Below are 25230 nucleotides of genomic sequence, written 5' to 3'. Positions count from 1 at the left end.
AACTAGAAAATGTGAAACACATTAAGTGGCAGAATGTGTAATAGGCTTTTTGACTGAAGCAAACATTTTCACACCTTAACCATAAAATAGTGCCTGCTCCTCAAATATCTGACATTGGCCTTTTCAACTTTTTAAATCACTAAATCCCTGAACAACCATCCATTTACAAATTATAGTGCACAATTGATAGCTACCAGTCCATTGGCATCCCTAGAATACCATGTATGTGCTGGACTATGCTACTCAAAATGATTTCATCTCAAGGTTCAAAACCATAAAAGATCCAAAATCCACCAGACCCCAAGAACATAATGAAGGAAGAACCCACAGGCACTTTTAATAAATTTAGTGCACCAAAAGTTACAGGCCACAATTGCATGATTGAACAATTCAGTACCAGTTAACAGCATGAAACATTTTTTTCAGTCTTAAACTGATCCAACTATTAAATGGGAACTGTTCACAGCACAATGGGGTGGGGAAGGATCAACTTCACAAAAGGGGGGAAAAGACAATAGTTTAAACATTTAGGTTCTGTAAAGCCTAATATAAAATACTTTTAGTTAAACCTTTAAAAGATTTAGTAGTCCAGTTTCCCTTCTCCCTATTTAAAAAAAAATCCGTAACACACCCTTATTTACTGGTGGTCCATTAATATCCAAATGTGCAAAAGTTACAATTCACCTTTAGGAGTGCATCAAAAATAGGCTTAATATTCAAAATAGCTGTATTACTCTAACGAACGTTTTCACAGCACCAAATACCTGGAATTCTAAAGGAGTTGGAAGTCTTTGGGGAAGGGCAGTAATTCACAGAACAGTTACAAAGGAAGAGTTCCAATCAAGTCATCAGGTTTCCATCAGTGTAAGTGATCTGAAGCTCTGCCCTTCAGGGTTGGTTCGCACAACATTTTTCATACATTAAGGTTTGTGTAAGTTAGCACACAAGCATGGACTGCCTGAAATGAGGCATAAGTGGTTTTCCTGCCATAGAAACTGCATAGTGGCTACTTGATCTGTGCAATTTACAGAGGAAAAAAATACCTCATTTCAGACACAGCAGTGTTTTCTAAACGAAGACCATGTCTGCATAGGAAAATTGCATGGTGAGAAGCACTGCTGGATTCAGAAAGCTACTACATCAATCCTATGATTACGCATGTTCAAATGTCTAAAAGGCTTTGTCAGTCTTTAGAGCATAAGAAATCAACTCCCTTGTCATTAACCTGACTTACAGTATAATTAAGTTACACCTGTTGATATTTCTATTAGGGCACTAAGGTGCTTATCTTAGCTTTGCCAAACTGAAGATGTAGAGCAGCTGGTACCTTGCTGATTGGCAACAGTAATATTTTTATTATGTATTTTGGCCCCTCCCTGTTAGAAAGTGATTTATCATTAGGCTGTGGAAAAAGCAAAAGGCCTACTCTGATAATCAGTACAAGGCAGTATATGACCATTTAAACATCCACAAATTTGAATGTATGCACACATACAGATCTACATAAACAACATTCCACTCTTTGTTCTTTCATCCCATAGTCATCTTTGGCTAGAAGTCTGAGCAAGGAAATTCAAGGACCAAAACAAATGGATCATTCTCCAAACTCTTCCTATTATTACACATAACTGACTGGAAGGCTTGCATCATCTAGATCCACCGGGCCAGGATCCTGTTCCTGAGTGCCATTTTTATTCTGAGGTTCCCATAGACCCTGTGCAGTCACTTTGGAAGCTGGGTCTCTTGAAGGGACAGCCTGGATCTTGAAGCTCCCTGGCTTGGCCTTGGTAAAAGATTCTTGAAATCTTCGCTTCTCCAAGACAAAGGGCTTGGTGTTAACGGCTGAGACCAAAGTGGGGTTGTGAGTGGCTGCGGAATGTGAGGTGGCTGCTGCAGTTTTTGCAGGCCAGTTGGATTCTGATGAACTGATGGAATGCTCCTGTGAAAAAGAAAAGCATGTGTCAAGTTCAACAGATAATCAACTGCATATGAATAACTAAATTTCAGACTTGTATTTCTGCTAACACAAAAAATAATGGAGAACAAACAAAGCAAAGCATCATCAATAGAAAGCAGATGCTTTTCAAGGCAGAGCAGTGTTACGAATGTGAGCAAGCAGAAGACAGCCTAGTCAGGTCTCTATAGTCTCTTGATACTTATCAACAACGAACTAGCTCTTCTGGTATCAATCATTTAATTAACATAATGCAATTACAATTAAAACAATTATTAAAGACATATACTTCAAGAATTTGAAAATGATGGGGAAAATGCTTCCTGAAGATTCAAAATAGTCCCAAGTAGTTCCAAAAGTGAACAAGTGTATTCATATTCAAAAAAGAAGCATAGTAGAATCATTGCTTAGCTGGAGAAAACTGTTAACTTGCTTTACATGTCTATTGACTATATCCTAGTTTATTATTTTTCTATTGTGCTACTGAACCACAGAATATCATGAAGTACTAATTCCAACTAACAATAGACCCAAATGGTTTTATAGCATATCTATAATTGTATATTTATACTTTTCAAGGCATACTGAACTTCTTGTTTTCTCGCCTTCAGTTAATACGTGCTCCCATCACGTCATCTAAAAATAAATCAGATTCTTCTACAAAAAATGCTTCACCAACTATTTATCAAGTACAGTATTATTCAGTTCTATTTTATGTGGCATGCCTTAAGAGGTCTGCCAAGAAACATAAAGCAGCATTTTTGTAGTGAGTGAATTGCTTTCGGACATTACTGTGCACAAATTATAAATCTGCTTAGATATTCAAAACACCAGTATTATTGTTCTAAGTCAATAGCTGAAAGAGGAGCCTACCTACTCATGAATATCAAGAAGCCCTTTTCTAGAAGACAGAGACAAATGAGGATTAGGTAGCAAGACACACACAAAACCACTAACAGCTATAGCCAAGCTTGCATAGAAACAGCCTAGTCATAATCTACAGTCTACGTTGCCACTGCACCACATTGTAGCATGGCAGGCTTTCTAAACAAAAGTAGGAAAATCACATGATCTTGCTCTTCTCCATTTCCCGGCTTGTGACTTCAGAAATGTTGCCTTATTTCTTGTAGTACAAAAGCAGCTTCTCCAAAATACCATCTCAACAATACAATCAGATTTGGGGAGGTGTTGGTAGAAGAAGAGGCATTCCTTTACTGTCTTCTAGACATCATTGTTCAGGAACCAGTAAGGAGAGACTGGTCAGCACTGCCAAGTTCTCCTATCAAGCATCTTCTGGGAAAGTAACATTATTATTGGATGAGTGAAGTCAGCAAGAACCTTCCTCCTAATTGCTAATACTATACTGTTATTTAGTATCTTATGGTCTATAATTTGGGGATGACAGAAAAGGTTTGGCACTAAAATATGTCAGTTTTTACTAGACAACTATTTAGCTGGAAAGGGCTTTGCCAGGAATGCTATTTAAAGTAGCCTGCCTCATAGAAGGGTCTCTACGATAATCAGGTATATTCAGATTAATACGATAAACTGTGAAGGTTTCCAAAATAAACCATTCACATTTCCATTTTGGAGTAACGAAAACAGATAGCTTTAACACCAAATGCTCATATGAATGAGTTCAAAGCACAAACTCTGAATCTACGGTTAAGCTTCTTTTCTAAATTGAATACTACACACAAAGGTTTTGATTATGAAACCATTGCTGGGATAGCAGTTGGAACACTAATCCACACTTACATGATAAAATTATATATTTTTTTTTGCCTTAATGTCAGAATTTATGTAATTATAGTACTACTTTGATTAGCATATAGATTGCAAGCTAAAACAGTGCCTACATTTTAACTAATGATCCCATGCATATCTATTGTAAAAGCCATGCAAATCAATCCAGGAGGTTTTCTTTTCTGCGTGCATTCGTGTGAGCACGCATGTGGCTATTAGCTTTGGAGTGGCTTTTACTTAGCCTTCTTTCAAAAAAGATGGAAATATGAACTCTCATGCAAATTAGGCCATGTTTAGTATGTATATACTTTTTATGACTCAAGCGTATGTACTCAGTAAAGCGAGTACACTGAAATGTGAGCAGAGATTTCAGCAGTGTGTGAATATTTTGCCATTCCTAATAGTGGATTTAGCAGATATGTAGAAAAAAACAAACTTTGCCAATGTGAATTGTTTCAGAAGTTAGTAATTTCATCTTTATTTATAATCAATGCAAGAAACCATGGGAATGACTTCATCAGGTTATTAAGTATTTCTGAATTTTAGCCCTCTGTTAGGAAGGCAAGTTTACATGAGAGCCCACATACGTGCTGCATTCACCAGTTCTTGATGTATACCTCTGTATACAAGGATTCGACAGCCTTCTGGCCTGCCGCATCTGGAACACAGTGCAAAGCTAAGATTAGAGTAACCTAAACTTGAGAAGAGGAGGGAGAGAAAGAGAAATAAAGAAAGAAATTGCTGGCAAGTCACTATTTGAATTACTCCACCACAAAGATTATGCACATACACACAGGAAAATCCTTTCTTGGCAGTTTTTCTCTCACCTTGAAGGCATTTACTCCCAACACAGTCTCTACTGTGTGATGGAAACTTAAAGAGATCAGTATACTACTGCTTACAAAAAGTATGTAAGTAGTAGAAATTATTTTATAATATTGTCAATTAGCATTTAGTAGAATGAAGAGAATAAAGCGAACTTCAAAATATACCAAGCTGAAATCAAAGCCACGTCTTACAACATCTGAATTACAAAATATAGCTAGAATAGGAAATATTACGTTATCTGAAAGACTGTCTCTCCCTATATGTCCCCATGTACCAATTCCAGTCCTGGAGCTGTCATCTTCTGTTTCTTTCCCTGTTTAAGGATGCAGAGTTGGTACAACCAGAACCTATTCTTCTTTTCAGTAGTGGCTCCCTTGCTAGAATTGGCTCCCTGAGAAAGGCACCAGCCTTCAAAGTTCTTAGGAAACAGTATAAGGCTGTTATATTTGCTAAAGACTTTACTGTATTATGGATGGTTTTAATTAATAATCACCTTGGGGAACAAGGAAGAAGACTGAGTATAAATATTTTAATAAATTTTAAAAATTTACTATGAAATATCAAAACTTGGAATTCCAAACTTTTTTTTTTTTTTTGCGGAAAAACAGACAGTCTTGTATACAAAGTTAATGGAATCAATGTGGTGATATTAGAATTGTGATCCATGCAGGTCACCAACAAGGACAACCTAGTACATATTTAAGATACATCTGAACACCCCACCAAAACATTCATAAAATTTGGACTGCTTCCAAACTGAGTGTAAAGAGCAACAATATATTTTTCAGACGATCGGTACTCCAAGGTGTTTGAAATCAGTATGTTGGGTATGTACAAGGTTTAGTAAACTCTATAAAGTAATTTGGTAAATTTCACAGCAGCTTTCATTACCAGACAATACTGAGCTAGGAAATCATTTTCAAATTTACCAGCTGCACTGTTCAAATATTAAGGATACAATGCACACAGAAAGCACAAACAGATAAAGCTAAGATTAGCACTTAAGAATGCAATATTTTATGCAACCTGTGACACATGCAAAGAAGCTGTTACTCCAGATTTGGGAACAAGGCAGAAGGGTAAGTAAATGAGACAGATCTAGTGTGTATAAGACTTGATATTGTCAATGCAATATAATTTCTTTTAAAACATACAGAAGCTGCTGATCTTCCAGGTCCCCGCTGTGCTACAATTGCACCAGAAATTGCTTTAATCCAGCTGTGCATGTCCTCTGGACTGTCAGCCTGAATAGAAAAGAGAAATCTTATTTGAATTTCAAGATAAACAAGTAAAACTAAACAGTTTATTAAACTGGTTATCTGCAACTACTGTTTCTCAGTAAATTAAATAAATGTAGCTTTTAGAATGTTTAAGTCAAACTTCACCAGATATCACTTAAAAGCTTATCTCTGGAATATAGCATCCCAGGTAAGTTCAATTATCTAAGTCTCATGCTGCATGACAAATCTCTAGCACCACTTAAACAAAACAGCATTTTAATCCGCAACCACTACTTTTTTCACATGTTGTTTCTGGTAACTGAAAACTAACAAAAACCACAGGTTTGCTATTATTTTCAGTAAGAAATCTTCTTACAAAGTAGCCTCCGGTCCAGAATTAATGACCTAACATATAGTGCAAAATACAGATTCAACTGGTTCCTATCTTTTGCCCCCTGGCCCAGCTCACCTGGCCTCCATGAGGAAAGGAAGGGGAAGGAAGCAGACCGGGAGCCCCAGCGTACTGAGCAAAACGCCACACATGCTCTAATGGCCCCGAAAACATAACTTCTGGTGTAAAGTTGGAAGCCACAGGATCTCAGCAGGGCCAAATCAGGCCCAAAGAGATACCACTGCTTTCTGGTTTTATACCAGAAGTGATGTCATTGGAGGCCCTCCAAGCCATTGTTCCCCTATGGAGCTGGCAACCCTATTTCAACTGAATGTCAATTATGCAACAAAATGAACATAAACTGAATATACATTAAAATCAATAATAAACAAAACCAATCCAACAGTAAAGCAGTCCACCAATAAAATAAGCCAACAGAGAAAGCACACAACATAAAACATAACCCAGACCACCACTTTCAACAAAACAACAGTGATAATATTTAATTATTGATTCTGTGGCTTGTACTGTATTAAGATGGCCAACTAAAAAGGGCGGGGGGGGGGCTCAAAAGCCTGGGCAAAAACAGTTTTGGCCTGGCATTTAGATGCTTAAAACATCAGGCAAGCCTGCAGATAGGGAATTTTACACAAATGAGGTGCCACTACCAAAAAAGCATCTCTATCACTTGCTTCACTTCTGAGGGTAGGGACCCATGGAGCAGGGCTTCAGATGAAGAACTTAATACAATAAAGAAGGAGCAAATTCCTCAGGTTGCCTAGTCCCAAGCTGTTTACTTGATTCTACCTGGAAACAGACAGGCAGCCAGTATAGAACTTTCAAAGCACAAGTGATATATTATATTATGATATGATCTCTCTATTCAACCTCAAAAGCAACATGGCTGGCTGAATTTTGTACTAATTGGTGCTTGCAGATAGTCTTCAGATACAGCTCCATGTACATGTATTAAAATAATCTAACTGGGATGTGATCAGAATCATAGATTAGATGCTGAATCATGCTTTTCTAGGAATGGCTGTAGCTGACAGGCATTCATCTCCCAAAGTCCCACCTCCCCTCTTGGGCTCTAAACCAATCCTTGTGATTTTGGTCTCATGCAAATCCAAATGTTTGTCAGCCACTCAGAGCCCCTGGCACTCCACTAGATGGTGGGGGGGGGGGGTTGAGCAAACCTTGCTTGATAAAGGGGAGGAAAAACTTCTCTCTTCAGATAGGGGCAGGGACATGCTGGATAAAAGGTTAGACAGGATTTTTTATTTGACTTTGTTAGGTAGGGTGGGTAGGCTTAGGGAAGAAAGCTTATTTTGGGGGGATAAGCACTCTGGTAAAAGCGAGACGCATCAAATCTATCTGAGCAGTTTCTGAGAACCAAATATTGTGAGGTGAGAAGATAAAACTACCCCTTTGAGGGAACCTGCATTTTGGTAACCAGGTCAAGTAAATCTCCTAACCTGAGGTAAAAGTTCTGGGGAAAGGAAGCAAAAATCGAACATCAGTGAATTTACCGTCATTTGGCCCAGTTACTAGGGGTGTGCACACACAAAAATCTGGATCTGGGATTTGGGGATCTCAAAAAATTTGGGAAATATTCTCTGATCCAGCTGAGACAGATCAAAGAAATCTGTGTTAATTTGACCATTGTTCCCTAGGGGTGGGGGGAAGTATCTGGACAGCTGGGGGTGGCATTTTTCAAGCAAACTCCACCACATTTGCAGGGATCCTACTCCTGACTCCCCTCTAAAGACCACCCAAGTTCTAGGTAGATTGGATCCCAGGCCCAGTTCTGTGGGCACTCAGCCACTCCATTGTTTCCTATGGGGGAAAAGTCAAAGTTAACTCTCACTGCAGAAACACACTGGGGCAAGGAAAACTCCTAAATGCACACACAAAACGCTGAACAGAACCAAACTTAGGTCCCCCCACTACTCAGTTGTCTCTGAACAAGCTGCCTACAGCCATTCTTCCCTATGACAAGAACGTTTCCAAGCTGGTTCCTGGGGCGCACACACAAGGACAAGGATGCCAGTGGCCAGAACAGAAGCACATTTTCAATGCAATCTCCTCCTTAGGAAAGCCCAAAAGAACCAAACTGAAACACCCCCAAACCCAAGTGCCCCCTGAGCATGCTGTCCAGACATTCCCATGTTTCAGTTTGGTTCTGTTGTGCCCCCTCCTCCAAACTAGCTTGAAAATTTTCTCATCATAGGGAAGACTGGAGAATGGCTGGGCAGCTTGCTCAAACAGCACTTGGGTTGAGGGGGGAGGTCAGTTTGGTTCTGTTGGGTTTTGTGTGTGTGGAACTTGATTTTGGGAGTGTACCTTGGCCATGGCAGCCTTGCTCCAATGTGTTTCTGCAGATGGAGTTAGTATTGACACCTTCCCATAGGAATCACAGAATTGGACCCCAGAGTTCAATCTATCTGAAATTTGGGTTGTCTTTAAAGGGCAGTCTGGAGTAGGTTCCCTGCAAATTTGCTGGAATTTAGTAAAAAAAAAATGAAACATCCCTTGCAAAATGTGGGGATTGCTGTTTCTCTGCAGGGAAACAGCCAACCAAATTAACCCAGCCAAATTTCCCAAATTAACCCAGATCATATACGGGGTCTTCAGTTGTGATGCAGGAAAGCCGGATTTTGCCAAATCTGCAAAAATCTGCCTTTTCCCCAAATTCCAGACCTGGATTGCATACACTTATCAGTGACAAAGTATTCATTCCCTTGTGGGGAAAGGTTGTTGGCGCAGTGCTGGGTCGCAAGTCAGAGTCATTTTACCAATTTAAGCTGAAACATTCCACACCTAGCACTGCTGAATACATATTTTTTTCATAAAATAAAGCTTACTGTTTTTCCTTCACCCATGTCTTGCCTGTCCAGTTAAATATTTATTAAGAAGGAGAAACTTATTTACCTCAGACGTACATCCAATATTGTTATAAAAGTATCCAAAGATGATCTATGAGGGGCATGCAGTTTACATACTACCAGCACGTCAATATCATAAACTCATGACACCTATTCTCATGTATGTGGGTGGCTAGTGATTCAAAGATAAATAAAGACTTATGTGAGGGAGGATCTGTTTTAGAAAGGTTCCAGGCAACTACAGAGGACGCTGAGATGTTTCAATACAACATAACCCCTAAAGATAAAAGCTCAGCCCAAGGTATATATTTAATTAAAACATTTGTTAGCTGCCTTTCTACCATGCAGGAACTCAAGGCAGCTTACAATATAAATAAAAACAATCACAAAAGCAAATTTTAAAAGCACAGTTTAGGGTTACCGTAACATAAAAACAAACTTAATTAAAGGCAGTCCTAAATAAAAAATGCCATTGAAAAGGCCCTCTTTCATGTACCCCCACAAGGTGAACTTCTTTAGCTGATGGGTCAGTCAGGAGAGCTTCTTCCTGTGGACTTAATTCCCAGGCAAGAACATACAGGAGAGGACAGTTTTTCAGAAACATCGGTCCCAAGTCTTATAGGGCTTTAAAGGCCAAAGCCAAGCTTTGAATTGTGCTTGGGAATGAATCGGTAGCTAGTGTAATTGCTGTAATATTAGGATCATGTGATCCCAATAGCTAGCCCCAACCAGCAGTCTAGCAACAGCATTCCACACTAGCTGCAGCTTACAAACTGTCTTTAAGAGTAAACCCCAAGCAGAATATATTGAAATAGGCCAATCTAGACGAAACTAAGGCATGGATCACTGTAGCTAGATCTGGATGAGCCAAGAATGGATGCAACTGACACACCAGAAGAAGCTAGGGGGGGAAAGCATTTGAACCACTGCGGCCATCTGGTTTTCCAAGGTGGATGCTGGATCAAGCAGCATTTCCAAGCTGTGGACCTGGTTTTTCAAGGGAAGTATAACCCCATCCAAGACAGGAGTGATCTCAAGTTCCTAGTCTGCCTTTCTAGTAACCCACAGAAGCTCTGTCTTGCCAGGATTCAGTTTCAGCTTATTCACCCTCACCCAGCTCAAGCTGGGTTCAGAACAGTTCAGATCATCAGCATCCTTGCAATTAGGATGGAATTAGGTGGAAAGTCAGAGTTGGGTATCATCTGCATAATGGTGACACCACAACCCAAACCTCCTGATGATCTCTCCCAGTGGCTTCACATAGATATGGTTAAATAAGATCAAACCTTGCAGAATCCCACAGTGCCCCTAAGTTCTAAAGCTGAGAGGAGGCTCAGAAGAATACCTTGGTTGATGGTATCAAAGACCACTGAGAGGTCCACCAGGGCCATACATACTGTCTAGTTCTTGGTAAAGGTCATCAACCAAGGGAACCAGTACAGTCTGTTCCAAATCCTGGCCTGAAGCCAGATTGAAATGGGTCCAGAAAGTCAGACTCTTCCAAGAGTCCTTGGAATTGAGAAGCAACCACCTGCTCTAATACGTTGTTCAAGAATGGAAAATTGGAGAGTGGATGTTCTCCAATATAGTAGAGCTCAGAGAGGGTTTTTTCAACACAGGTCAAATTACTGCCCTCTTGAGCATAGGTGATACAATTCCCCCTCTCAAGGAAGCATACCACTCTCCTTGCCTACTTGGCCAGTCCCCCTCTGGCAGTTTTTATCAGGTAGGAAGCGCAAGGGTCTAGATCACAGGTGGCAGGCTTCACCTCTCCAAGGATCTCGATCACCTCCTCAGGCTCCACAAGCTGAAAGGTATCCATATATATTGGACAAACAGAAAGTAAGTAGCAAATTATCATAACAGGCCAATTCCCTGGGACTATGATGTAAAAGCCCACAAAACACAAACTGCAGTTCAACTGGACAATTAAGTGCAGATACAATGGTGGTGGAGAAATACTGCTTTTTTGCCACTGTCACCATCCCAGAATAGACTCAAATGTGAGCTTTATGCTGTGTTTAGTCAGCCTTACTTTTTACTTAGTTTACTTTACTTACTTAGTTTTCTGCCAGTGACATTCTATCTGTTGTCTCTCCCTTTTCCTTGTCACCAATTCCCCAATAAACCGGGGAGACTGCTTGACTCTGTCTAGGGGGAGAGGGCGCCTAGGGGGGATTGTGTCAACAGCCTGGGCTATCTCCCTATCCCAGAGAGCGGTCAGAGTTTTGACAGAATCTTCAGCAGCTGAAGTGGGGAAATCCCCATGCACTGTCCAGAAACCGTTGGGATTCAACAGGCACCTGGGGCAGACCATCTTAAAAGGTCTACTACCTCTGGGGAGGAAAGAGGAAGCAGTTAATCTAAACTCTCAGGTAATGATCTGTCCATGACAAGCGAGTAAGTTTTAACTCCCCCACTTCTAGATCTCCCTCCCCATCAATATAATAGACCAGATGCAGTGTGTGCCCTGGTAAACGTGGTGCCAGTAATTACTTGGAACAACAAGGCAAAAGGCACACTAAAGATACGCCAAAAGACCGCTGCTGCAATCCAAAGCTTTATTCACAAGTGCCGAGGGTCAAATCAAGAAGACGGGGGAGCGCCCACACTCTCCAGCTGCTCCCGGCGGGAGATTGGCAACGGGTTTGCCTGGCTAAATTGTCCCGTTTCGCAAGGCTCACAGCTTCATCAAAAGCCACAAATAAATTCTTAGTGTAAAGCGTACTTCTTTTACTGAAAAATAACCTGCTAGACAAGAATCAAGTTTCTTCTTAGTTTTAGTTGAACAGAATTTCCTTTCTGTTCAACTAAAACTAAGAAGAAACTTGATTCTTGTCTAGCAGGTTATTTTTCAGTAAAAGAAATACGCTTTACACTAAGAATTTATTTGTGGCTTTTGATGAAGCTGTGAGCCTTGCGAAACGGGACAATTTAGCCAGGCAAACCCGTTGCCAATCTCCCGCCGGGAGCAGCCGGAGAGTGTGGGCGCTCCCCCGTCTTCTTGATTTGACCCTCGGCACTTGTGAATAAAGCTTTGGATTGCAGCAGCGGTCTTTTGGCGTGTCCTTAGTGTGCCTTTTGTCTTGGAGCTTGGGACCATTCCCCCTGTCCTTTTGCCATTACTTGGGACAAGCCAATGGCTGTCACAGAGGCCATGAAATCCTAAGCCACTTCTGACAGTCTGGCCTCAGCATGGGCAAAGTGACTCAGCACCACTGGTCTTAGGATCTCTACCAACATGCCCGAGACTAACTCTGTTAGCTGAAGAAGAGAGACAGCTGGGCAGAGGAGTGAATGGTACTCCATAAGAATTCCTACTCTGTCCCAGTCACTCACCTTCAGGAACACACACTCAAACCTGGTAGACTGTTGCATAAGGGACCTCCTCATCCAGTCAGTCTCTGTAATAGCCTGCCCATTGAGGACCTAAATGGCCACAGTTTTTCCATTTAGTGACTTGGTATTATTCAGCAACAGAATCTTAAGCCCACAGAAAGCAGACTTGAAGGATTAGTGGCCAGCCAGTGGCCAGACCTACTCTGAAACAACCAGTCTGCATCCCACCTCCATATCTCTTTCTGCCCAGGACTAGAGGAATGACAGATCCCCTTCCCCAGGGCACATACTCACTGGCCACCCCTTCCAATACAGAGGCTGCTGAAAGCTAGTATTGCCCCTCCCCCAACCCCCTTACAATTCCTGTGATCCTCCCACCACCAATTTTTGCAAACAGGTATCGAGCCCTACCCTCTGTGGCAACCCTGCCAGTGGTAGTCCCGCCCCCACAGGCTTCGTCTCAGAGTCCCTCAGGAAGAAGATAATATAAGCCTGGCGCAATCCTAAACAGGGAAGCTCTGAGTCAGGGGCCTGCTCCAGGTAAGAGTCATAGTCCTCAACACAGGAGTCCAATTGGTGAGGTCCTGGACAGCAGCAGTAAAACAGCTTACCATTCTCCCATGAGACCGGACCTTTGGACACTTACCGTGAAGGGTCCTTCTCCTCTGGGGACAGGAGGACATCTTGGGTGTTTCCTTTCGCCCAATCAGGGAGGCAGGAAGTTGAAATTTTCTTCCTCTTCCTGTTGGTGCCTGGAACACCCTGCTCTCCAGTTCGGGTGTCTCCAAACAGCAGTAGAAAAAAGTTAAAAACCTCAACAAACTAGCACTGGAGGACCCTACTGAGAGGGAACACAAACATTAAGAGCTTAGAAGAAAAAACGAACAGGTATGAATAACATACACAACCACAGGATAACATTGAACAATGAAATCAGTGGGAACGAAGCAAAAAATCAGAGAAGAGACAAAGTGAACAGGTCAGCAATGACGAGAGACCTAGGGAGGGCAAGATGTCCTCCTGTCCCCAGAGGAGAAGGACCCTTCACGGTAAGTGTCCAAAGGTCCGTTCTCCCTCTGAGGCAGGAGGACATCTTGGGTGCTCCCAAAGCAGTTACTCTCTAACGGGTGGGACAAGGTCCTCGTCTTGCATTACATGTTGTAAAACTCTTCTTCCGAAGGCAGCGTCAGCGGAATCATAAAGGTTCAACTTGTAATGTCTAACAAAGGTAGAGATGTTCGACCAAGTTGCGGCTCTGCAGATTTCTTCCACGGAGGCGTTGTTGTGGAGAGCTGCGTTAGTCGCTGCACTTCTGACTGAGTGAGCGGTGATGCCCTGAGGTAAGTCTCTGCCGCAAGCTTGGTAGGCCTCTGCAATGCACAGACGAATGTTCCTACCTATCGTAGCGTTTGACATTTTCTTGCCCATATTTGGTGGGCACGTATTGATAAATAAAGAATCTGACCTCCTAAAGGATTCGGTTCTGATCAGGTAGATCTTGAGGGCTCTGCGTACATCCAAAGTGTGCCACTCCTTCTCCCTGGGGTGTGTTGGCTTGGGACAGAAGGAAGGCAAGTTCAGCTCCTGTGACCTGTGAAATGAGGAGACAGCTTTCGGGAGGAAGGTAGGATCTGTACGCAGAACTACTTTATCCATATGAAAGTCACAAAGTCCCGGCTTGACAGAGAGGGCCCCTAGTTCAGAAATCCGTCTCGCTGATGTAACGGCTACTAGGAAAATAGTCTTTAGCTTTAGCCATTTCAGGGGGACCTCTCTCAAGGGCTCAAAGGGATTCTTAGTCAGCGCTGATAGAACTACGTGTAGTCTCCATGTGGGGAAGCGGTGCACTGTTGGAGGACTCAAGAGGGTAGCCCCTCGCAAAAATCGTCGAATATGTGGATGTTTAGAGATACTAAGTCCATCAGGAAAGAAGAGTATTGAAGACAAGGCCGCTACTTGTCTGCGTAACGTGGCTGGTTTCAACCCTGCATCCAGCCCATCTTGTAGGAAGTTCAGAATATCCTTCAGGTGTGGATGCAGATGATCGGCCTTTTTTCTTCTGGCCCAGAGAACAAAGGCTTTCCATGAGGTATTATAAATCCTCGCTGTAGATTTCTTTCTAGAAGAGAGCATAGTCTTAACTACCTGTGACGAATATCCTAGCTTGGAAAGAGAGAGCCTCTCAATTTCCAGGCGGTCAGACGCATCCAGTCCGGGTCGGGGTGTAGAATCGGACCCTGGTGAAGCAAGTCTGGAGTGACTGGCAGTCGGAAGGGTGGAAGAATTGCCAGCGATTGAAGGGACGAAAACCAAGGTCTCCTGGGCCACCATGGGGCGATCACGATCACTTCCACCGACGAGTCTGCTATCTTCCGCAGTAACTTTGGAAGGACCGGGAGTGGAGGGAAGGCATATAGAAGGCCCTCCGGCCACGGCGATGACAAGGCGTCTATCCCCTCTGCTAGGGGGTGAAAAAATCGAGACAGGAAACGCGGGGTCTGACAGTTCAAGTGGGTCGCGAATAGGTCCATCACTGGTCGACCGAACCTGCTCGTGACCAGGTGAAAAATTTCCTGTTTGAGTGACCACTCCCCCGGTTGGATGGTCTGTCGGCTCAGCCAATCTGCTTGCAGGTTGTCTGTTCCCTTTATGTGTTCCGCCTGGATTGATGCTAAGTGTGTCTCTGCCCACGAAATGATCTTCACTGTCTCTTTGTGTAACCTGGAAGACTTCGAGCCGCCCTGTTTGTTTAGGTACGACTTGGCGGACACGTTGTCTGTCCTGATCAAGACGTGTTTGCCGTGGATCGAGTCGGAGAAGTGTGCCAGGGCTAGGTGGATCGCTCTGGCTTCCAGTATGTTGATGGGAAGGCGAGACTCCTCCGCGGACCACGTCCCTTGAGCCGGACGGCCGTCCAAGGCCGCTCCCCAACCCGACAGACTGGCGTCCGTGAACAACTGAATCCTCTGGGGATGGAGAAAAGACTTGCCTTGTCGCAGGTTGGCTGTCACAGTCCACCATCGGAGATTTTCCTTCACCTTCCACGGCACCTTGATGAGACGGTCTGTTTTGGTCATGATTAAATGTTGATGTGGACGAAGAAGGTTGAGCAGGGCCCGGGAGTGAAAACGACCCCAATATATTGCTTCGCAGGCTGCCACCAGTGTGCCCATCAGCTTGGCCAGTCTCAAGATGGATGTCGACTGCTCCTGAATCACCGACTTGACCAGCTCTCTGGTTTTCAGAGCTTTTTCTTGGGGCAGCAGAATGAGACCCCTTTTGGTGTCTAGTATCATGCCCAGGTGATGTATCGACTGGGATGGGTTCAAGGAACACTTGTCCAGGTTGACCAGGAATCCGTAGGACTGAAGGCACCGAATTGCTAACTGGGTGTCCCGGGTTGCTTGATTCTTGGAGCTTGCTCTCAGGAGGATGTCGTCCAGATACGGATGTGCATGAATCCCGGCTTCTCGCAGGCGCATGATGGGGTTGATTAAGATCTTGGAAAATACCCTGGGGGCCGTGGCCAGGCCGAAGGGAAGGGCTCTGAATTGAAAATGATGACCGGCGACGCAGAATCTCAAGAAACGTCTGTGTGAGGGATGGATAGGTATGTGTAGATACGCCTCTGTGAGATCTATCGAAGTCAGGAATTCTCCGCTGCGAAGAGCCTCCGCAATGGACCGAAGCGTCTCCATCCTGAAGTGTTTCAGATAAATGAATCGGTTGACAAACTTTAGATCCAGGATCGCCCTCCAGTCTCCGTTCCTTTTGGGGACTGTAAAGAAGATGGAGTAGACCCCTGATCCTGACTCTTGATGACTGACTGGTTCTATTGCTTGAATCTCTAAGAGGTGTTGTATAGCTTTGAACGTAATCTGATTTCTCTTTGAATCTTTTCGAAGGGGAGATCTGAGGAAACGGTCCGGTGGGATGGATTTGAATTCTATGACGTATCCTTGAGAAACTACTTTGATGGCCCACGCATCCGCTTGGGTCTCCTCCCATGTTCGGGCAAAGTGCTGAAGTCTCCCTCCCACCGGTATGCTTCGAGAGTCAGGACTTCTGGGCCTTGGACTCAAAGCCCTGTCGGTCACCTCTTGGCTGCGGTGCCTTGTAGGACCTGTTGCCAAAGGGGGTTTTTCTGCGACTCGTCTTTGAAGAGTTCCAGGAGGATCTTTTATTGTCCTGTCGGTATCTGGGTAGCACATGTTGGGAACGAAAGGACTGAGAGTTGTAAACGCGACGGTCCACTCTCTTGATCGTCTTTGGAAGGGCCTTTTTCTTGTCGCGCGTCTCCACCAGCACCTTTTCTAGAGCCTCGCCAAAGAGCTTGTCCCCTTGGAAGGGATAAGCCATAAGTATGAATTTCGAGTGCAAGTCGGCCGGCCAGGCTCTCAGCCATAGAAGTCTCCTGGCAGCCGCCGTGGAGGCTATGGCTCTGGCGGAAAAAGTCAGAGCGTCCAAGGTTGCATCCGCCGTGAAAGAGCTTGCTTTCAGGATCCTGTTCGCTCCCTCCATCAATCGCCTTCGGTTGCCTGGTAACAGCTGTGTGAGCTTCCGAATCCAGACCACTGCTGCTCGGGAGACGATGGAAGCAGATGAGGCAGCCTTGATTGCCATTGTCGAGGCTTCATGCGCCCTTCTGAGTGCAGTCTCTGCTTTCTTGTCCAGGTTGTCTCTGACGGAACCTTGACCATCCTCCGTCAGTAGGCCAGAAGATTGAAGGGCAGCCACAGGTGCATCAACCTTGGGAATCTGCAAAAACTCGTTGGTAAAAGAAGGTAAGGCGTACAGCTTTTTGACAGAACTGTGGTACTGTTTAGAAGAAGTTGGGGCCCTCCATTCAGCCCTCAACTGCCTTTCAAAGTATTCCGGGAAGGGGAAGACTCTTTCAGGGGTGCTATCTCTAGGGAAAAACTCTCTGTTTCCCTTGGGTCTGGATGATCCCTTGCTTGGGTCTGGGTCCTCCTCCCCCCCTTTTGCAGACTCTTGAAGTTCTAATGCTGCCAAGGTTTTGGAAAGCAGATATTGATAGTCTTCTAATTTAAAGAGTCTATTGGACTGTTCTGGAATGAGGGTGTCCTCATCCTCTTCCTCAGAAAGGAATTCCCCTTCAGCCTCGTCCTCGCTTTCTGAGGACGAATCCCCCCCCCACGACTGTTCCAGTTCCCTGGGGTAAACCCGGGCCGACTTCTGGGCCGCCTTAGTGGGCCAGGAGGATGCAGTCCGACGCTGCTTACTGGGGGGAGGGGAAGGAGAAAGGGCACGGTCGCTATAAGCCCTGGAAGGTGGATGACAGACCTTCCCAACCTCCTCCCTTACTGCTTGCCTTAAGAAGGATCGGATGCTTCCTTGCAGGAAGTGTTCAACTTCGTTGGACACGTTACCTGCGCCTTCTGTGGTGTCATCTGCAGCTAGAATGGTGGCATCTGGTCCAGAAGCTATTTCCGCCATTTCTCCCGGCGGGAGGATGGCAAGCACGTCTTTTTGAACCGCGCGGGAAAAGACGCGAGCTCCGCCGGCTTTTCCCGCTCTTTCTGCGGCTTTGCGTTTGGCGCCTTTTTCGGACTCCGAGCGATGGCGCGAAGAGGGTCCCGGCTCCAGCGACGATCCACGATGCTTCTTGTGGGGATTACACGGCTCGCCGGCCGGAAAGGTGCCGGGAGACCGATACAGCCCGAGGGGCAGGACGGTGCCGGATAGGGTCGCTGTTCCATCGGCCGGGACCACTGTTGCCGGGGCTTCCTCCTCGGCATCCATGAAGCTCCCTTCTGAGTCCCTGGGGTCCATGACCTCCGGCGGTGTGACCAGAAGGGAGAGAGCGGAGAGTAATAAGTCAAAGGAAGATTAAGAAGAGAGGAAGAAAGAAAGAGATCTAAGAAGAACTGAGGGAAAGAGAGTAAGATCAGTCAAAGGAAGGTAGACAGAGAATCTGTCTAAGTGACTGCTCTCCCTGGAGGCAGGAAAGAACTGGAGAGCAGGGTGTTCCAGGCACCAACAGGAAGAGGAAGAAAATTTCAACTTCCTGCCTCCCTGATTGGGCGAAAGGAAACACCCAAGATGTCCTCCTGCCTCAGAGGGAGAAGGATAATTTCTTGAATCCCTTTCTTGGCTGGCTGTGTAGCAAATCTCAGAGCTTCATTCTTATTAAGCCTCCTCCCATAACCACCACACTCATATCAACTAAAGCCAACAGAAAATGCTACATGTCACACCAGAATATGCAGTTTCCAGCCCCAAGCCAAAATCTACCAGGAGATCTAAATTACAAACTTGCTCTTCCATGATAAGTGAAATCCCTTCAAGAACCTTATTTTCTGAGAAGCTTCATCATTGACCTGTATCACTTTAGTCTTTTCTGGATTGAGCTTCATTTTACTTGCCCTTATCCAGCATTTTACAATTTCCAAGAACTTGTTCAGGATTACCACAGACCTAACTGAGTTATTTTATAGAGAAACAGATATGAATGTCATCTGCCTATTAATGACCCCTCACCACAAACTATCATGGTTTAATGTAAATCTTAAACAGCATTAAGACACAGAACAGACCCACCCTTGTGAAACTCCACAACATAAATGTCACTAGTAGAACAGCAATTTGCAGTACCACCTTCTTGAAGCAACCAATCACATAGAAGAGGAACCACTGTAGAACAATTTCAGCTAGAGATGAAAAGTTTCCAGAAATTCTGACAAATCAAAAGAATTTTTTTTCTGGTTTTTCCTCCCCAGGGGGGAAAAAAAGTTGGGGCCTCTTTCAAAAAACTGAAATATACAGAGCTTAATTTCCTTTCAAATCTAAACTTTTCCTACTGTTTCAACATAAAATGCATCAATCATAACTTAACACATAAAACTGTATTATTTATGGAATTTAAAAGCATGATTTCCACAAGCAAAACTGCAAAGATGCCCAATACTTGAGAGAGCTGCAAACTACTACACTCATGCTACCTTAGTACATCTTACATTGACAAGGTTGCATATTATTGTAATGCATTGAGAGGTACACACTCCTTTCAAAAGTACACACTCCTTTAAAAAGAAATGAATACTTCATGAAAAATAGTTTAACAAAGGTAACTGTTACCTGTACATAAAAGGTTCGAGAAGTTGTTACAATTTCAAATAGATTGTCTCTCATCATTATATCGCTGAAAAACACACAAAAGTTAATTTATAATTCTTTAAAACCAACTGTGCACCTTTTTATCCAATACACCTTTATACTTTCAAGTGACGAACATAAAAGTTATCTTGAAATAACTTTAATTCACAATGGCAATATTATTCCCCACCTACCCCAAATCCTCTTACTGTAAGGCTCAGTATTTATGATGTATCTTTTATATGTAAATGAGTTTCCATTTCCCAAAAATTGTGTGTAGACAATGTAAACAGGATATAAATAGGATGCATATTTCAAGTAGAGAAAACATGTGAGTTGGATCCTGTACAGCATTCCCACAGGTACAATGACTTCTTGTGACTCATCCCTTTCATAGCAACCCCAAATGTTCCTCCTGGGGGAGAAGGGATCACTAGGAATGGGAGTTTGAGATGCATTCTGGGCTGCCATAGGATGTTCCATGGGCAGAAGTCCCTGGAGTCACAGAAACACTGCACTGGATCCAACTGATGGCTGACTGGCAAATTTAGATCATCCAATTTGATTTATATTCATAAATCTTTAGAAGGAACCAATAAATAGTAATTACTGGAACAAGAAAATAAAGTTATGTGATTGTATTTACTTTTAACAGATCCAGACCTGGAGGGTAAAGCAGAGTTTACATTCACAAATTAATCATGTCAAAGAAGTGAAGCCAAAAATATTCTGAAAGCGTTTATCACAATGCCTTACCACAAGGGTTTCCAATATGGCACCTATGGGCACCAAAACACCCTCTGACAACTTTCCTAGCATCCAAATGTTAGGAGGAACTGGGAGGGGCCAGCTGGGACTTTTGTCTAGCAGGGCTTCTGACTGGCTGCATAGATTCAAAAAACCCTGCTTTGTCAGCAGTTGCCACCACAGTACAAGGATCTTCACTAAGTGATTGAGAATAAGTTGTGTGTCCACAAGAAAATATTTTAAACAATGTCCATTTTAAAAAGCATCTTGTTGAGTACAGCTTCTTCCTGAAATGTTGATAAGTTATGCACAACCTCACTCCCTGATATTTTGTGGTTGGCTCCACATCATTTGGCAGCTATTCTGTGGTTGTGGCCACCGTCCTGTGCCTAAATTCCAAAGGTATCTACAGGATGACAAAGGTTGGGAACCTCTGCCTTAATAGGATACCTTCATATTACTAGGTAATCTTGCTATGATATGCAAACCCATTTTTATTTTTTGTATTTGTGACACACAGACCTTATTCAAATACCAAACGCGTATTTTCAAAAGACTTGCAACATCTTTTTCTTGATTTAAGCAAAGATTTATCATACTCAATTAAGGGAAACTTTCCTTTTAAAAAAGCCCCACTAATCAGCTCTGCTAGAACTAGTGTCACGCTGGTTGAGGGGAATAAAAACAGAACAAACAGATCTGCTTTGTCTTGTTACAATAGCAGCTAAATTCAATCCAGTGTCTTAAAGGTACGTTTTGCTTAAAGTTCTGCTTAAAGGTACGTTTTGTTTCAAAGGTTTTGATTTATTTATAATGAAAGAAGGAAGACATTACTAAATAAAGGGAGAGATAGCAATGGGTAGGCAGATTTTCTTGTTCAAGCTACCTATCATTTATTACCTTTTTAGATTTTTGAACTTTCAGTTTCTCTCACCTTTGTTTACATTCCTGGACTTTATGAACCTCTTTCAGTGGTATAATCCGAAGAGGCTCCTTATCCTGAAAAAACAGAGGCTTCACTAGGTTAATTTTTTTTGTGATCAAGTGAATCAGGACTTTGAACACCTACATGGATGTGCACTATGACATCTGTATGATCAAAAAGCCAGGGCTATGCAGGCCACAAAGATAAATATATTATGAGCAACCTCATGAAGCATATAACTGGACTTTAAATAGCAGCTAACTTAAGGAAGATTACAACCCAGCTTCTTTTATGTTGTTTCCTAAGACAAAAAAGTGGTCCAAATATACTAATAAATGACTAGCAAAACACAGCAACAAACACAACTAAAAGGAATCCACTTCAGCTGTTTTGACAAAATAAAGCAAGTATAGTCCTGGATTGTATAGTCTTGGATCTCTGGATTTTTCTGTGCTGCTGTAGTTCTTGTTATTTACTTGCACTGTATATTTTCACTCCTGATTTTTAAAGTACATTTCTTCCTCTGTATTTGCTCACAGTGGCTGATATTAAATTCATCAGAGATTCACTTGGAAGGTACTGCCAAGATTTACCCATTATCACCCCAAATAAGTGGTCAGCACTTGGCAAAATACTCTTGGTGAACAGATGTTAAGCACCAACTTCTCATGAAAGCCTGAAGGTCACCTACGAGTTAAATAAGTCCAAATGTCTATTCCAGGGCATTCAAAAAGTAGAGGCAGACAAAGAGAGAGCGTGCTCAGTCGTTCCAAGCAGCTCTTGATTGTCCCTACCATTTCCAAAAATATTGGTAGGGGAAGGGGGGGATCAAATTCAGACATTTAAAAAACTATTTCACTAATATGTAATACCACAGTATTAATGACAACATTCAATCTAAAATTGAATCCACCTTCTATCAAACATCTACCTCAATTAAAGCCTGCCTTTCTCTGTACAGTTACAAAAAGGCCTTTTGAACTAAAGAATGGAAATTTATTATTTTATCAGTTATGAGTATTTTGACTGCTATGCAAAGAGTATGAACTTTTTTCATGACATGGAAAAACACTGTTCTGTAGAGTTCAGGGCACTTAAGTCTTCAAAGTAAACGAACTTGCTTAGTTTCTTTTAAGTATATATGGAACAAATCAGATAGAAATCTAGTAGTTAAATCAAATACAAAGATACGTGGGCCACACAATCACAGGTCTTGGGTTACACTCCTTTTTAGTAAAAGCACTATTTTAGTAATCAAATTAGTAAACGTATTTTCACGAAATGAATTTGAACACTGGAGCTTTATTTACATCAGTGATGTAAAACCAGACCTTTATCTTGGTCATTTAAATTCATCCAGACATGAAACAAGGAAGAGAGGAAAGCAACAACTTGAAAAGAAATAATTTTAACTATCTAGAATATGTCCAGGAGCTGATGTGAGATTTCAGCCTGCACAACTTGTCATGCTATAGACAGGGAGCATCGTTTGCAGCCTTTTCAGTCTAGGATGCATTAAATATGAAAAGGACTATGCTAATTCCCAGTTGTTGCACATTAAATTGACAGCACATTGACAGTTATGAGCAGGGCTTTTTTTCAGGGGGAATGTGGGGGAACAGAGTTCTAGAACCTCTTGAAAATGGTCACATGGCTGGTGGCCCCGCCTCCTGATCTCCAGACAGGGGGTGGGGTTTAGATTGCCCTCCGCGCTGCTCCAGCGGCGCGGAGGGCAATCTAAACTCCCCTCTGTCTGGAGATCAGGGGGCGGGGCCACCAGGCATGTGACCATTTTCTCTGAGGGCAACCCACTGAGTTCCACCACCAATTTTCCCAGAAAAAAAGCCCTAGTGATGAGTAACAAAAAAGTAGTGCTGGCAAAACATTAACTGCTGATATGAAAATCATATTGTAGATACTTTACATGCATCATAATCAAGTTTGCTATAGTACATGTTTGACAATGTTTAAAATACTATGCAGGCAATTTATTTTATTTTTTTAATGCAAGAATTATTCAATAATTTCTGAACGTCATTCAACAGTATGCTATCAACAGGATAGTTAACATGCTTTGAAAGCAAACACATTTGATTTGATTAATATGGTACATAAATCACGTATGTAGGTCCTTCTGAAGTGTGAAAAAACTGAACGTGTATTTCATTTGCCTTTTTCATACGCCATCATGTGGTTATTGAAAGAAAAGCAAAATGCCTATTTATGTGATGCTGTTCTTCCATATAAAGTCTATCAACAGATGCATACTTTACAACACCTTCATATTAGGCTACCAAACAAGTTTTTCTGGACTATCATATACTAATGGCTGTTCAGAATGTTATACATCAGCGAGAATCACAGTGACATATCTAATAAGTATGACATACATAGTAAGAATATGACAAAGTAATTTAAATTATTTTATTTGTGTGATGTTTCAGTCTCTCAAAAGCAATTATTACTTTGACTCAGTTTCCTTTCCTTCTTTCTTTCATAATAAATGTACTATAATTTGTTTCACCGAATAAGTACTAGTTTTAATAAAAGACATCCATTTGACAATGAAAGCAATGAAGCACAGATCTTTAGCTGTCAGTTACTGAAATGGCTGTTAAGCTTGAAAGTTTTGAAAGGCTATGTAGAAAAATGCTTGGCTAACTATTTTTGTTTATCATTCTGCCTGACTGGTATCAGTTCTGGTCCAGAGAAGCCTGGGAGGTGGGGTGTGTGTGTGTGGCTACCCTGCTGTATTGTGCTGTTTCAAGTAACCTTTCAAACTTGAGCGAAATTGTTTGTGATATAGCAGTGGGGAAACTGCTGTTCTGCAATGGGTTATATACAAACCAACTCATATGTTAGAGGGAGCCATAACTGTAAGTGGAACAAATATGTGTATCCATAGAAGAAAACAAACCATCATGGGATGTATCTGTAAGGGTGGTGAAAGGATGGTCTAACTTCCACAATTTTGAATCTACTCCCTGCTCCCATCTTATTTTCCATTATGTTAGCAAAAGCGTGAGAGGAATTATTTTCACATCACAGCAATATTTCTAAGCCTTCCATCAAAAAATTAAGTGAAACAATTATGCATAAACACAATTCAATCTAACATTGAGGGGTGCCTTTTCCTGAGAGATCACTGGATCCAATCCATCAAAATTTACACCTACCATTTATAATCTGAATGCAGACACTTTTCCAAAGCAGTATTTTATGTTTGTGTACATACCAGTTCAGATTTAAAATAGCCTATTGTATTCTCATCCAGCTGGAAGTATCTTCTTTTCCAGTTCTTCATCTATTGAAATGAAAACAAAAACCTAGTAATTTAATTTCATCTCCTAAGCACCATAAATGTTTACATTTATTCATGGAAGTCTTAGAGTCTCAGTAGATTTAGACCACACTTTAGCTTATTTCTCTACTATAACAGTGAATGTGGTGTGGGGAGCATTTCAGTTTTTTAGCTCAGAATTATTTTGATTGAATACAGGAGAGGAAAGGAGACTTGAACAGCACTCAAAGCATGGAAAAAATAGATGTTGTTGACTGATAGCACACAAAGCACATAAGATATTTTTCTACCTAGATGCTTGCCTATTCTCCCGATAAAGATCCTTAGTCCAGATCACTATACAATTACCATAGTGGTCATATCAGAATGAACAAAAGTGCTACGGAACCATCAAATTGCTGATGAGTAAGTGATCATCACTACCCTCCAGGATCTCAAAGTCTCAAATAAATAAGAATGCTCAAGGGCAGCCAGACAGTCACTCCTTATCTTACTCTGAATTGAGACGCAGGCTTCCTGTCTCATTACCAATGCTGATTTTTCCACACCCTATCCAATCACGGCTGCTAATGTCATTCACCAGCTATTGTTATTCAGTTTCTGTAATCACTCCTTTCCCCAAGATATAAGGACAGATGGACTCACATTCTAGCTGTATCTTAAGAAGTGAGCTGTGACTCATGAAAGCTCATACCCTACCATAAATGTTGTTAGTCTTATAGATGCTACTAGACTCTTGCTCTTTTCTACTGCTACAGACAGACTAACATGGCTACCC

At 42.3% G+C, this 25230-nt stretch overlaps 1 protein-coding gene across 5 annotated transcripts in view; it reads right to left on the bottom strand.

Moving 5' to 3' along the window:
- Positions 1-307: 307 nt before the first annotated feature.
- The window catches only part of PLEKHA1 (pleckstrin homology domain containing A1), a 60402-nt gene continuing 35479 nt past the window's right edge, over positions 308-25230 (bottom strand). For 2 of the 5 annotated variants that reach the window (XM_054982296.1, XM_054982297.1), the window contains exons 8-12: positions 24387-24455; positions 21161-21225; positions 19462-19525; positions 5683-5772; positions 308-1939 (exon numbers count right to left, since the gene is read on the bottom strand). In XM_054982296.1, the coding sequence (XP_054838271.1) occupies positions 1619-1939; positions 5683-5772; positions 19462-19525; positions 21161-21225; positions 24387-24455 (609 nt within the window). In that variant the 3' untranslated portion in view covers positions 308-1618. Of the gene's footprint in view, positions 1940-4287; positions 4359-5682; positions 5773-19461; positions 19526-21160; positions 21226-24386; positions 24456-25230 lie in introns of all 5 variants that reach the window. The other 3 variants (XM_054982299.1, XM_054982300.1, XM_054982301.1) reach the window with 3 other exon arrangements.

The sequence above is a fragment of the Eublepharis macularius genome, chromosome 6, assembly GCF_028583425.1.
Source record: "Eublepharis macularius isolate TG4126 chromosome 6, MPM_Emac_v1.0, whole genome shotgun sequence".
NCBI classification, from domain to species: domain Eukaryota; kingdom Metazoa; phylum Chordata; class Lepidosauria; order Squamata; family Eublepharidae; genus Eublepharis; species Eublepharis macularius.
The sequence above is the reverse complement of the archived record's forward strand: the minus strand, read 5'-3'. Positions and strand labels throughout refer to the sequence as shown.